At 38.9% G+C, this 12,673-nt stretch overlaps 1 protein-coding gene across 1 annotated transcript in view; it reads left to right on the plus strand.

Annotated features, from left to right (window-relative positions):
- The window catches only part of nme7 (NME/NM23 family member 7), a 30,287-nt gene that overhangs the window by 4,027 nt on the left and 13,587 nt on the right, over window positions 1-12,673 (plus strand). The window contains exons 4-10 of the mRNA XM_015394453.1: window positions 1,480-1,590; window positions 3,860-3,910; window positions 4,053-4,260; window positions 4,359-4,464; window positions 8,946-9,010; window positions 10,073-10,141; window positions 10,324-10,425. Of these exons, the coding sequence (XP_015249939.1) occupies window positions 1,480-1,590; window positions 3,860-3,910; window positions 4,053-4,260; window positions 4,359-4,464; window positions 8,946-9,010; window positions 10,073-10,141; window positions 10,324-10,425 (712 nt within the window). The remainder of the gene's footprint in view (window positions 1-1,479; window positions 1,591-3,859; window positions 3,911-4,052; window positions 4,261-4,358; window positions 4,465-8,945; window positions 9,011-10,072; window positions 10,142-10,323; window positions 10,426-12,673) is intronic.

Consider the following 12,673-nt stretch of genomic DNA (forward strand, 5'->3'; position numbering starts at 1 on the left):
CAAGGCACTTTACAGTTCAACCAGATCATCCAGTCAAATTGATTCAGTTTTCTATCTAAGGAAAACCAGTTGATTGCATCGACTCATTGACTCAAATGCAATCCCTCACACTAAGCATGCTTGTAGCGACAGTGGAGAGGAAAAACTCCCTTTTAACAGGAAGAAACCTCCAGTAGAACCAGGCTCAGTGTGAGCAGCCATCTGCTGAGGCCGACTGGGGTTCAAGGAGACAGAAGCAGAGATACAAAAAGCAGCTGTAAAAGGCGGCCCCGTCCAGGAAACACAGCCAGGCAGACGAGCTCCGAGCCAGCTCCCATGTCAGAGGATGAAGAGAGCACATCCAGCCAGTCACGGTCAGAGAAACAGGACCGCACTGGAAAACAGGCCGATCTCCAGCATCTATAAACAAGGGTGTCAGTGCCCTATTTGTTTGTACTCGCCGATACCGATACCACCATTTTAGTGCTTGATCGGGGCCCCGCCCGCTACTGGTATCTGTATCGGTTCAATACTAGTTATAATACAAAATGGTACTCTGCTGGATTTATTTTTGTGTTTGAAAATTACACCAGTTAGGAACTGTTGGACAGTCCTAGAGCTGCTGACTCTAAGTGCTGGGGGGAAACTTAACCAATCAGAAATGTATAGCACCTCTCATAGATCACACAGCCCCGTCCAGGTGCTGATCTTAATTTCAAAGTGCCGTCTATACCAGGGCTGCTTTATTAACTAGATGTTTTTTGTGGGGCCCCAGAACACTAACTTAGCCTTGGTTCTTAAAGGCTTAGTTAGTGTTAACATTTCATTAATTTAAAATTTTAACTAATGAAAGGTTAACCACTGATTAGAAAACAGAGCTTATTGTAGGAGACATTCAGAATGACGCTGACAGAACTGACGAAGAGCCTTAAGCTGGAATCCTGCATTAAAATGTAAATAAATACTTCTCAGACTAAAGTCAAGTGCTTAAAGAATGTACATAAATTGTTGCAGAGAGTTATTCCACAGCACTGTCTCCACATGCCTGCTCAGGAGGCATGACTCAATTACTTGATTCATTCAGCATAGACTGATTTTTATTTCTATGCATTATTAATTTCATTTAACTCCAATTTATCATAACAAAGCTATGATGCCTTGCAGCAAGAAGGTCCCAGGTTCTAATCCTGGAATGCTGACTTCCTGCATGGAGTTTTCCTGTTCTGCTCACGCATGTCAGGATTCTCTGCGGGTACAGATCAAAACATAACTGTTAGGTTAATTGGTTCCAATGAAATGCTCTTCATCATCAGAATACATGTCCTTTTGATGGATTGGAGACCTGGAGATATGGACAATAGGTGGATGACTTTAAATCTGTCTTCTAAAGGTGCTATTAGATGTTTTATGGTGTAAATTGGTCCAATATGAATAAGTGAAAATGAATTATTGCCCTTCTGCTGCAAGATCTAATATATTTTTTGTCTTTCTTTGTTCCAGGACTCTTGCACTGATAAAGCCAGATGTGGTTAAAAAGATAGGCGATATCTTTGAGCTGATTTACTCCTCCAACCTGATAGTGACCAAAGCCAAAATGACCAAGCTTACATGGTAAGGTCATCTTGCCACTGACTGGCGAGGAAATTTACCAGGGCTGTTAGCAGGCAGCTTCTTCCTTTCAACAGAAGAATGACTCTACTTGCTTCAACTAAGCGGGTGTATAACCTGCAAAAGGGCTTAGATCTGTTAACTCTTTTATCAGCCATGGTTTAATGATTATCAAATTAGTTTTGACCTCAAGCAGGGCGATAAGGATAGCTTTAAATAGCTTACTCGCTTCTTCTAATTGCCCCCCGCCAGGATCATTCCCCTTTCTTTGGTTCTTAGAGGACGTTGAACGCAGGGTCCTCCATCTTGGTTTTAGAGTCTTTGGATGTCTGGCATGATATTCCTCTTAGAGTGAAATCCCTTATGTTTCTGTTGCTACTTCATAAATTATAAATAAATGAGAGGAAATAGTGTAAACATTCACTTACCTCTGTTCTCAAATAAAACTTTATGAGAACAGTATTTTAAAACTTTGTTATTAGTCTTTTCTATTTATTTTAGAATAGCTGATGCGTTTTAGGGCGCATAAAACAGAGGAGCTGTCGTACTGAAAAGATGAGTTTACTGTTTCTTTAAAACAAAGATAAAATGTTTATAGAGCCAAATGTTCCGATTCCTTTTAGCATCTCGTGTTGGTAAATAGCATAGTTAGCACTGGTTTGGTTACTAATGCAGTCTGAGCATGCATATCCAGAGAGAGTAGATCCGTAACTTTGAACCCAGAGTGGCTGGAAGCGTTCAAGAATAAAACAGAAAGTTTTCTGTGTCGCTTTCAGCATGACAATTTGGATTTAACTCAACTTTCTCTGTCTGAATAAGAGCAAAGATCACAGTTTCTCCTCAAAATAACTCTTTTAAAATAAATCTTTCAGCCTTTTCCAAATTAATTCTAGAAACACTATTGGTGCTTAAAATGCCTAATGAATGTTTTAAAGTGGTTCTGAGGACAGAGAGTCATAGTAGGAGCTGAGTTAGCACCTCGTTCAGTTACCTTTGACCTATCTCTTATCTCTCTGATTAATTGCTGCTTTGTTTTATCTGGGAGTTTTGGCAATCCATGAAAACTGGGAGGGCAGTCAGAAGGATAAGACGGCATTATAATGGTGCTCTATCAGAAAAGTATGAAATTAATAAAACGCTGCTTGGATAAATACTTTGATATCTGTGGAATTAGTTTTACTGCCCATCACTAATCTTCGCCTTAATTTGTAAAAGTTTAGTTGCTATTATTTTTGGAGAAATCCCAGATCTTTACCACACTGCTAGAGGTATTCGACCCCAAAGACTAAATAAATGAATACCGTACATGTAAAATAACACATAACCTTTATTTTCTATTGTCTGACATTTCATTATACTTAACTTTTCTGTTCTAATTCAATCAAAATTTGCAGGATTTCTTTTTTGACTTTCAATCAGAGGCTTACATTATCTTTGTATTTAAAGGAACGACCTCTTAAATCAACGACCTTTTGTCTGTCTGGACAGGATTCCTTTCACTGCATCAGGAGACTCTCTTAGCATCTTTAGCAAGAATATTCACAGTCCTTCTGCTTTACACATAACCTGTGTCCTTGGGCTAGCATATGAATGTTTAATCAGATAAACGTGCTATCATGGTTAAGCTTTTCTCTTCATCAAATTTGGTATCTGATATTTTTTATTGATTTGTCTTTTATGCCGCTGAACTAATATATACGTATAAATACTATAATATAAATACATATTTTGGGCTGTCATGAATTTTTAGGAATTTAAATAGAAGAAAGTAATCAATGCAAATAGTGGAAACCCTAACTGACCTGAAACAGTTTAAATCAACCAATGTCAAATAGCTAGGGTAAAAAAGTAATTCATTTTAAATAAGGCGTATGGGAACATCTGGTTTCCAAAGGATTGTGTTGCTATAGAATAAATGGGTTTAAAGGACAAAGCTTAATAATTTAGGATTTCTTTTAGTTTGAAATTTAACTGAAGGTAAGTCACTGATTCAAAGGGTCTCTTTGAACTGCCAGCAATAAATGCATGCTGGCAAAGTGGAAAAAAACTATTCTGTTTTTAAAACTAAAAGTGTAAAATAATGACCTTGTTAGTAAAATGTCATTTCACTTGCTGTCTTAAAGTGTCGTATTTCCTCGAGAGATAAGGGACTAGTTTGAAATTATCTCTGACCACTCCTAATGACTCTAATCTTGTACGCAGAGTTCACTTTAAAGGTCCAAGATCGCTTGGTCACAGATTAACTTTGGTTTATGGTTTTGTCACATTGCAGGAGCCAAGCGGCAGACTTTTATGCGGAACATCAGTCAAAGCCTTTCTTCAAGTGAGTGCTCATGTCAATGATTTGCAGGCTCTGGGCAGAGCTGGTGATAATGACCCTAATGACATTGCGGTGACATTATAGCATATTTACTGCCACCTTTCTTTTTAAATCTGTTAAATTCAGCTTGGCTCCATTTTTGCAGCCAACTGGTGCAGTTTGTGTCCTCTGAGCCCGTGGTCGCCATGGAACTGATGGGTGACGAGGCCGTGTCTACCTGGAAGAAGCTCCTGGGACCCACAGATCCCGCCGTGGCGCGAAAGGAAGCCCAGCAGAGCGTCCGCGCCCAGTTTGGAACGGACGCCGTCAGAAACGTCTGCCACGGCTCTGAGTCACTCGCCGCTGCAGCAAGAGTGAGAACACCTTGCTAAAATCACATTAGCCTTTTGTAGTCCCCCAGAAATACTGACACCCTCCTACTAAAGCTGCGACCATCTGTCTGTTTTATCAGGAGCTTGAATTCTTTTTCCCTTCCGCCATCGGCCACGGTCCGTCTAATACAGCCATCTTCACAGACTGCACGTGTTGCATCATCAAGCCTCATGCCATATCAGAAGGTCAGGCCATCATATATAAGTTGTTTTAAAACAGTCATGGTGAAAATAAAACTCATATAAACCACTATTTTATTATTCTGGATAATTACTGCTCTGCTTAAGGTCAGTATCCTGCAGGTTGATCCAGTGTTGGCCAAGCTTCAGCTGTCATGGCCTCACGTTTGACCTTAGAACACTTTATCATACAGTAGTATACTCGAGTTTTTAAAGAGTATAAAGTGTTTCATTAACATTTAACATCTTAACTAAGGCTCAAAGGTCGTGCTACAGTTTGTGTGAGCTATGCATGCTCTGACCTTGGCAGAGGGGAAAACTTATTGTGAAATCCATGCTGTTGATGATTGGACACAAATTCCTGACTATGGCTGCAGGATTTTCCCTCAGTAGTTTGCAAATACGTCCACTTTTTCTGATGTAGCTGCCCTCTATTACCTATAACCCCCTGCCTCCATTCAGCTATTGTTGTTTAAAGTTTTGAGCCACACAAAGACACGACGTGGTTACCAAAACCGAGCCAGGGTTTATCCTAATCCCAGGGCTTGATCCCTGTTTATGGAGCATGCCACCGGAGCTCTGAACTGTGAAATGGGAAATTCTCCGGACACGGCTGAATTAGGAACACAAAAACATTTTTTTTCTATCCTGCACCGACTGTGTTTATTATATGGTTGCATAAAAATGTTACCTCTAAGGTGCAGTCCCTTATTGATCATTTGTTCAGGTTTTTTTTCTTATCTTCTGCTTTTATAGAGAATGTTGTTTAACTCTGACATTGTTTAACCACCTCTTTTTTCCACATACGCTGTAATGGGCTGGCATAATGTAGATCTACATCTTATTTATTTATTTATCTCTTCAGTGGCATTTTTAACCAAGCCCCACCTTAGGTTGAGCAAAACTCTTCCTGATGAAACCTGTTCACTAAAAGGCGTTAGCAGGATCCTGGTTCTGTGCGTGCCACTTTCAACACGCCTGAATGGCACAGAGCCACTCCTGATGGAACCTCAGCAGATACATGTGCCGGTCCTGCTAGGACAAGTGAAGATGCATTGAAAGCATTGGAGGAGGCAATGAAAGAACATGTTTAAGCCATGGGCTATGTTTGTCTCAGAGGCCACATTGAGCAAGAGTTAAGCTTGCAATCAACTCACTGATAAATTATCTTATAGTGATTAATGGTGTTAATCATTTACACCACCTTTGAAAAGCCTTAATATCCGTCCAACATTTCCATGCTCCTCCTTTCTATAACTGGGAGTTTAGGTTTTAATTCAACTTAGACAAAGTTATTACTGTGAAGTGGGGAGAACAAAATGGATGATTTTCTTTTTTAATATAAAAGTCTGATTGATAAGCATCTTTATTCTGATACCACTTAACCAGATCCACTGCAGCTGGGTGTTATTTAAGTAGAATCCACCTGTGTGTGGTTTAATTTTAGTAGAAATCCTGCCATGATGTGAAGGTTTGTTAGAGAACATTAGAGAAAAACAACATCATGAGTTTATGAACAAATCTGGGTTTTAGTTGCAGAAGGCAAAACCACTGCTGGAAGAAGGCAGAAGTTCCTCTTCAAGTCGTGCAGGAAAATAGACACAGCAGATAAGAGAAAGAGGGTCTGGGCATAAAAATAAAACTAAGCTAATCAGAGTTAATTGGTAAATGGATGGATGTTATTACATAACAATTCTGTTAGAGCAAGAAAAAACCAGGTGCAGGCTTAGCATTCAGCAGAATGGTGACCTTTAACATCCTGCCAGAGCTGCAATTAAATCAAAGCATGAAACCGGCCCAGTCAAAGTAAGAGCACACATCCACCTGTGAATCTAGAGCCAGACCCGATCAGTGCCGCTTACAGATGATTTCTCCATCCAGTGTGGTTTAGCTTAAGCTGTTTTGAACAGATGAATGTGTAAAGCTGGTAGAGTCACATCCCAGATGACAGAAGGCTGTAAGAGGGTTCTGCACTGGAAAAAATTGAAATCTACATAAGTATTTTTTTCTTAAAATAGGTGCATTTATTCTTAGATTGAGGGGGTAAAAGAGACATTTTGCCAATGGAACAAGACAGTTTACTTTTAAAATAAGAATAAACAATTGTATTGTCTTATTTCAAGTGCATGTTATCTAATTATCTTATTTTAAGAGTAAAAATACTCATTCCATTAGCAAACTATCTCATTTACCTACTCAAATTAAGAGTAAATACACTTAATTTAAGAAATTTTTACTTATTTCTAGATTGCTTGTCCTGTGTAGAAAGTGTTGACTCAATAGAAGTTCAAGTAACACTTCCCAGATTTTTAAATCTAGGTTTCACTTCACAATAATCACAACTTTTTTCTGTTTGCTTTATCCCATAAAATTGAACAAAATCCATTCAGATTTGTGGTTTAAATGTTACATGGGAGAAAGTTTTTCCAAGGCACTAAACAAGAGACAGGGATGTTGGCTTTTTAAAGTCAAATGTTTGTCAGAAGGTGGCTTCTGTGTCGCTTCTGTGTTCATTTTGATGACAGTGATTCACCTTAGTCTTAAACATGTTTTATTCACCTTCTAATCATTTGACGAATTCTTAGTTCACATTAAATGCATTGTAGCTTAACACATTTTGTTTGGTTGAGTTTAAAATCCCACAATGTCACGATGTGTAACCTTAAACTTTCCCCATCCTCCCTGCGGTTCAGCATGCAGGAGGGGCTTGATGACATAATACGAAATGAGCAGCAATGTTTACGTGGAAGCAGGTGTGCTCTCCCTGCCTCAAACAACTACTCCTCCTGTTCTGTTCACACTGCCAGCAAAGCAACGCCCTATATTGATCTGTCAATTTATTAACTAGGAAAATTGCTTATTAATAGAAATGTGTTGAAATACCTATACAGGTGGATTTATTTAGTGTTTAAAAAAAGTCAAACTGCTTTACCTCCAGAGTTGTGATATTTTTGGATGAAAGAGCAAATAGAACCTAAATATATGCTGTGATATCCCTGTAGAATCGCCGTAGTACCCAATTTAGGTTCCAACTACGCCTACATAACTTGCTCCTCTCATAGCAGCAGCCATGAAGGAACTTGTGACAGAAAATGCACCCAGACATGACCGGAATAGAGAAGCTTCAGTTGCCAGGCACCGGGAATGGGATCTCCTAGCAACAGCAGCAGCTGCTTCAGAGAGCCGCATTGATCCTGGGCAGGCTGCTGCCTGGGGAGGGCAAACGGGACAGGAGGGGGGCTATATTACCTAACGCTCATATCTGGGTTGTGACGGAACCAGACAAAATTGTATCGATGCCTTGCCTGCTGCAGCACCTGGTCCAGAATGAAAGTCACGACTTTGCAGCTTTCAGGGTTAATGGGAGCGGTCTTGTCGGATGAGTACACAGGCTACTTTTTATCAGGATGTCAGACTGAGATTATGAGACGGGCGCCTTCGTTTAAATGCAACAGTCTGACCTTGAGTGCCACAGATGTATGTTTACCTCCACAGCTGCAGCGTTTGTACATTAATGGACAGCCACAGTGACTTAGCAGGCAGCTCAGCGTCTCAGTGTGGGAAGGGTTGACTGGACAGAAAACATGTTTTGTTTTTCCCTGTACGATGGAAAGCCGTCGTCTGAAGGAGAAACTGAGGTCACTGCAGCTCCGGTCAGAGCTCTTCATACAATCATCATCGGCTTTTCATAGTTTTATTCAATCTCTCCCAGCAGGAAGTTTAATTTAATTTCAGTTTAGTTTTTAATTTTCTAATCCAACAGGTTTCATTATAAATAAACTCCCTACTAATATATCTATATGTAAAATATTGATAAAATTTCACATCTCTTTCTATCATCAGTGTTAGCTGATTTCAATGAGTTGGCTTTATGATAAGAGAGTCAGTGTTGTCTAACTTTCTCTATTCAAAAGTAGATTAATGCACATTTGTCATAATTTTGCTGAGAAACAAAACTCTATTAAAGTTTCAATTCATTAACTGATGATTTAAGTCCTCCTTTTTCATACCGCCTCTGGTGTGCAATCGCACCAGGATGACTGTTAGCTAAACAGACCCTCAGCATGCTGCAGCCTCCACCATGCTTGACGGGGATGTAGTGATCTTCTCTAACTTTCCCTTTATCGTTGTGCCTGAGTAACTTGATCTTTGTTTCATCTGATCTGGAGGAGCAACAAATCAAATTTGATTCAGTCCATGTTGATAAGAAATTTATTAATTAGGTATAGTAGTAATTCTTCCATCTGGGGAAAAGAATCAGTTATTCAAATCTGTAATCAAAATCTGAAATAAATATAAAATACATTTCAGTCATGAGTACATGTAAAGTTCTGACTCAAAATGTCGCTTTACCAAATCTTGCCATTTTCTTTCTTTTAAGGTTAATGACCAGTTTCAGATTGTTGGAGAACAAACAGAAGTGTTTAAATCAGCATTAACATGTTGAACGGTTTATTGAAGTTGATGGATCTGTCATCTGTTCACAGGTCTAACTGGGAAGATCCTAAACTCCATATCTGCAGCTGGTTTTGAAATCTCTGCTCTTGAAATGGTAACGTTGAAAAAGTATTCTGTTTCATTTCCCTCAGCATTCATGTGTAGCCCCTTTACTCTGATACCCCTGAATGAAATCCAGCACAACAAAAAACCCTCAGATCTGCAGTTAGTTTGGAGAGTCCTGGGTGTCCTTTAATGTCAAGATACATCCAGCCGTCCTGATGAAACCTCTAAACATAAACCAGAGCCACAATATTTAGATCAAAGCATACTGATGTCAAAATGGTCACATCTGAGCTATTTAACACAAAGAAAATAGCTTTCAGTCACCAGACGCCCCACCTAAAGTACGTGCAACTGTAGTTGCAGTAAAAGGTGGTTCTTCAACACAACCGATCAAAAATAAAAGGAACATAAAGTGGTATTTTTACAAATTATTAACAAGTCTTTGTTTTTCTATCAAATGCAATCCTCACTGGAAAAACAATCTAGAAATAAGTAAAAATGTCTTAGTTAAGTGCATTTACCATTGATCTGAATAGGTAAATGACACAATTTGCCAATGGAATTATTTTTACTCTTAAAATAAGATGATTAGATAAAATGCACTTGAAATAAGACAATGCAGTTGTGTTTTCTTATTTTAAATCTAAATTGTCTTGTTCCATTAGCAAAGTGTATCTTTTATTTCCTCAATTCAAGAGCAAATGCACTTATTTTAGGAAAAGTTGACTTATCTAGAGTTAGATTGTTTGCAGTGTCAAGAATTTCAAGAAGTTGAAAGAGTTTAGCAAGGAATTGTAAGTAAGAGTTTGTTCTGGCATTCTGTGATTGGCCTTAATGACCATATGATGCATTAGCAAAAATATGATATGATAAAATATCTGCAAAGTATCCATGATTTCAAACCCTGATCTTTATGAGGATTCTTTAAACGGGGTAATTTTTATTCAGCTTATAACAAAGCCACTGTCACCCTTTACAGTGAAGCATTTATATCTGATTAATGGATATCCTATATATGCCTAATCCTGCCTTTCTTCTATTAAGTTTCTAAATTCCAGTCGACATTTAGCCTACTTTTCTCTCTCTCTGTTTTTTATATATTTTCTGACAGTTTAATCTGGACCGGCCAAATGCTGAGGAATTCTACGAGGTTTACAAAGGCGTCGTCAAAGAATATCCTGTAAGTATAAACATGTTGTGCCATCATGGAGATACCATTTCTATGACTCGTTACATTTGATTATAGCTAAACAAAGGAAAAGGAAAAGCTTAGTTTGAGCCGCAGGAGATGAGCCGTAGCTGTTATGCGTGTTTCCTGAGAAGCAGCCGTGTTTATTGTTACATGTTTAAATGGGTTTGCAGAGTATGGTGACTGAGCTGTGCTCTGGACCCTGCATGGCCTTAGAGATCCATGGCACAGATGTACAGAAGTCTTTCAGGGAGTTTTGTTGGCCTCCTGATCCCGTAAGTACCTCTTGTTTTTTATGGGGGGTTTTTCTACACTAGCAGTAGCTCTTCAGTATATCAAACAATGAAAGGAGAAGCTTTGATAGGCCAGATATAATTACTTATACATTATGAGTTCCTCATCTTCAGAGAAGTAGAGAACTTTTCCATGAACTTTGTTCAGAAGTGCAGTCCTTATAAGAAAAACAGTTCAGTGCATCATTTTTTCCACCTCCCCCGAATCATAAAAACACCAATTAGATGAAATAAACATCAGTTGTTGATAATATCAGTTATACTTGCAGGTAAATAGATGCTGATTTGTTTAAAAAAGACCAATATCTGTTGATACTGATGTTAATACAGATGTATTGTGCATCCATAGCTCTTTTTTATTGTCTTACGGTGTGTCGCTCTGAATACCTTTTCTGCGTCAAGGTTTCTGGTTTTCATACAAAGTCTATGACAGATGGCATTATTTAAGGGGTTCCCCAACATCCCATCATTTAACAACTCCGCCGCGGGGGGGGTCTGCCGTGCCAAACAAGAACAGATTATTTAAAAGTAGGATCATAATCTTGTTGAACTGACTGCACAGAGGATGTTTTGACACAAAAATATGTTGAAACTACTTTTGTTCCCACTCATCACAGCACATAAACCCAAGTCAATCTTTAGATCGCGTTGTACGAGAAACAGGCAAATGAAAACAAAAGAGCAGTTCAGCTATCTTAATGCCTGTAGAGGGGGAAACATCCAGAGCATCAACAAAGCTGACTTTTTGAAGCTCGAAGCGCTTTCAGGATGACCGTGCAAATTCTCAGTGATCCGGGTCATGGCGACCACAGAACAGCCTTAAATTGGAAGCCCGCAGTCATTTGTGTAAATGTTTGGACTTCTAAGCAGGAGTTTTTATCAGCCGCCCTAGAGCAACCTGTAATTGGAGCACCAATGCTTTTAAGCCTCCTTGGCACATTTAAAGTCAGTCACTGGTTCATTTGGTCGAAGTTTTGCACTTATCCATCTGAATCATGACAGCTTATGTAATTTTACAATAAGTTTCAAAACAGAGTTGTATATACTTGGTAGCTGTTCATTGTTGCCTCTTAAGTGGATAATTTAGAATTTTGAAATAAGATTTTGTCAATACAGTATGAGAAGTTACTATCTTACCTCCGATTCACTCCCCAATTGTCTTTATTTAGTTCAGATTCATATTAGCTGGTTCCCCAAATGAATATAAAGGCTAGAGGAGCAACATTCTCTCTAAGGCGTCTTTGTGATTCATGGAAATGCTAACAAAAGCACCTCTAAACCACTGGACAGAAAACAATCAGTACTTACACAGGAAATGGAGGTAGGAAGCTGCTCGCCATCAACAGTCTTCCTGTGTGTAACATAGGTACTGGGAACAAAGCTGTGTTTCATCTCAAATTAACTGCATGATAAAAAATAAAAGTAAGGCAGTGTAAAAATCTATTAAAAAAAACATTTTTTATGTCAGACAGTTAAACTTACTAGAAACTCTTTACATCCTGTGCCTCCTACATGCCTTGTTTTTTTTAAAGTCGTAGGGAAGTCTTATTTAAATGTCAAAGCATTCTGGCTTAAATATATATATAAATGTACTCTTTATCAGAATATAGTGTCCCAAAATGTAGAACATTTCTATAAAAAAAAAAAAATCCTGTCTTAAAATCTGTGATTTTTTTTCGTTATCTTATGCAGGCCAGTTAGTTATACGTCAGCTTGAACACCTAAATTCGGCCAATCATATATCAACAGTCATCTGTCAATCATAGCATCGTGATTCATGTGTTGCAGCTAATATATGCAAAGGTTGAAATAAGAAATAAGAATAATTTACTTCACCATTGAGTTCCGTCCCAGTGTTCACCGGGATGGACGTCTGTGTCTTCGGCAGGCGTAGAGCTAACAGAACTGGCAGCGTTGCGAGGCAAGGCATGTACGGCTGTAAGCCTTCTACACCAAACCAAGCTTCTGTCGCCCTGGCGTCCTCTTCCACAACATCTTTGTTCCCCAATTTCCTCCTCTAGATAAAAATATATGACGGAGGAGACTCATCCACGACCTCCGACACTAAACTCTCCTCCTCTTGCATGTTTCCTCTGTCCATAGCGTTCCTTGACAGTGTCGTTTCTAAGTCACCAATTTAGTGCTACTTGGTCCCAATGGAATTTCCCATTGGGAACCTACTAGCACTAAGTTATGCTGCTATAGGCTTAGACTTCTGGAGGACATAGGG

The sequence above is a fragment of the Cyprinodon variegatus genome, unplaced genomic scaffold (genome assembly GCF_000732505.1).
Source record: "Cyprinodon variegatus isolate N-32 unplaced genomic scaffold, C_variegatus-1.0 Scaffold686, whole genome shotgun sequence".
In the NCBI taxonomy this organism is placed as follows: domain Eukaryota; kingdom Metazoa; phylum Chordata; class Actinopteri; order Cyprinodontiformes; family Cyprinodontidae; genus Cyprinodon; species Cyprinodon variegatus.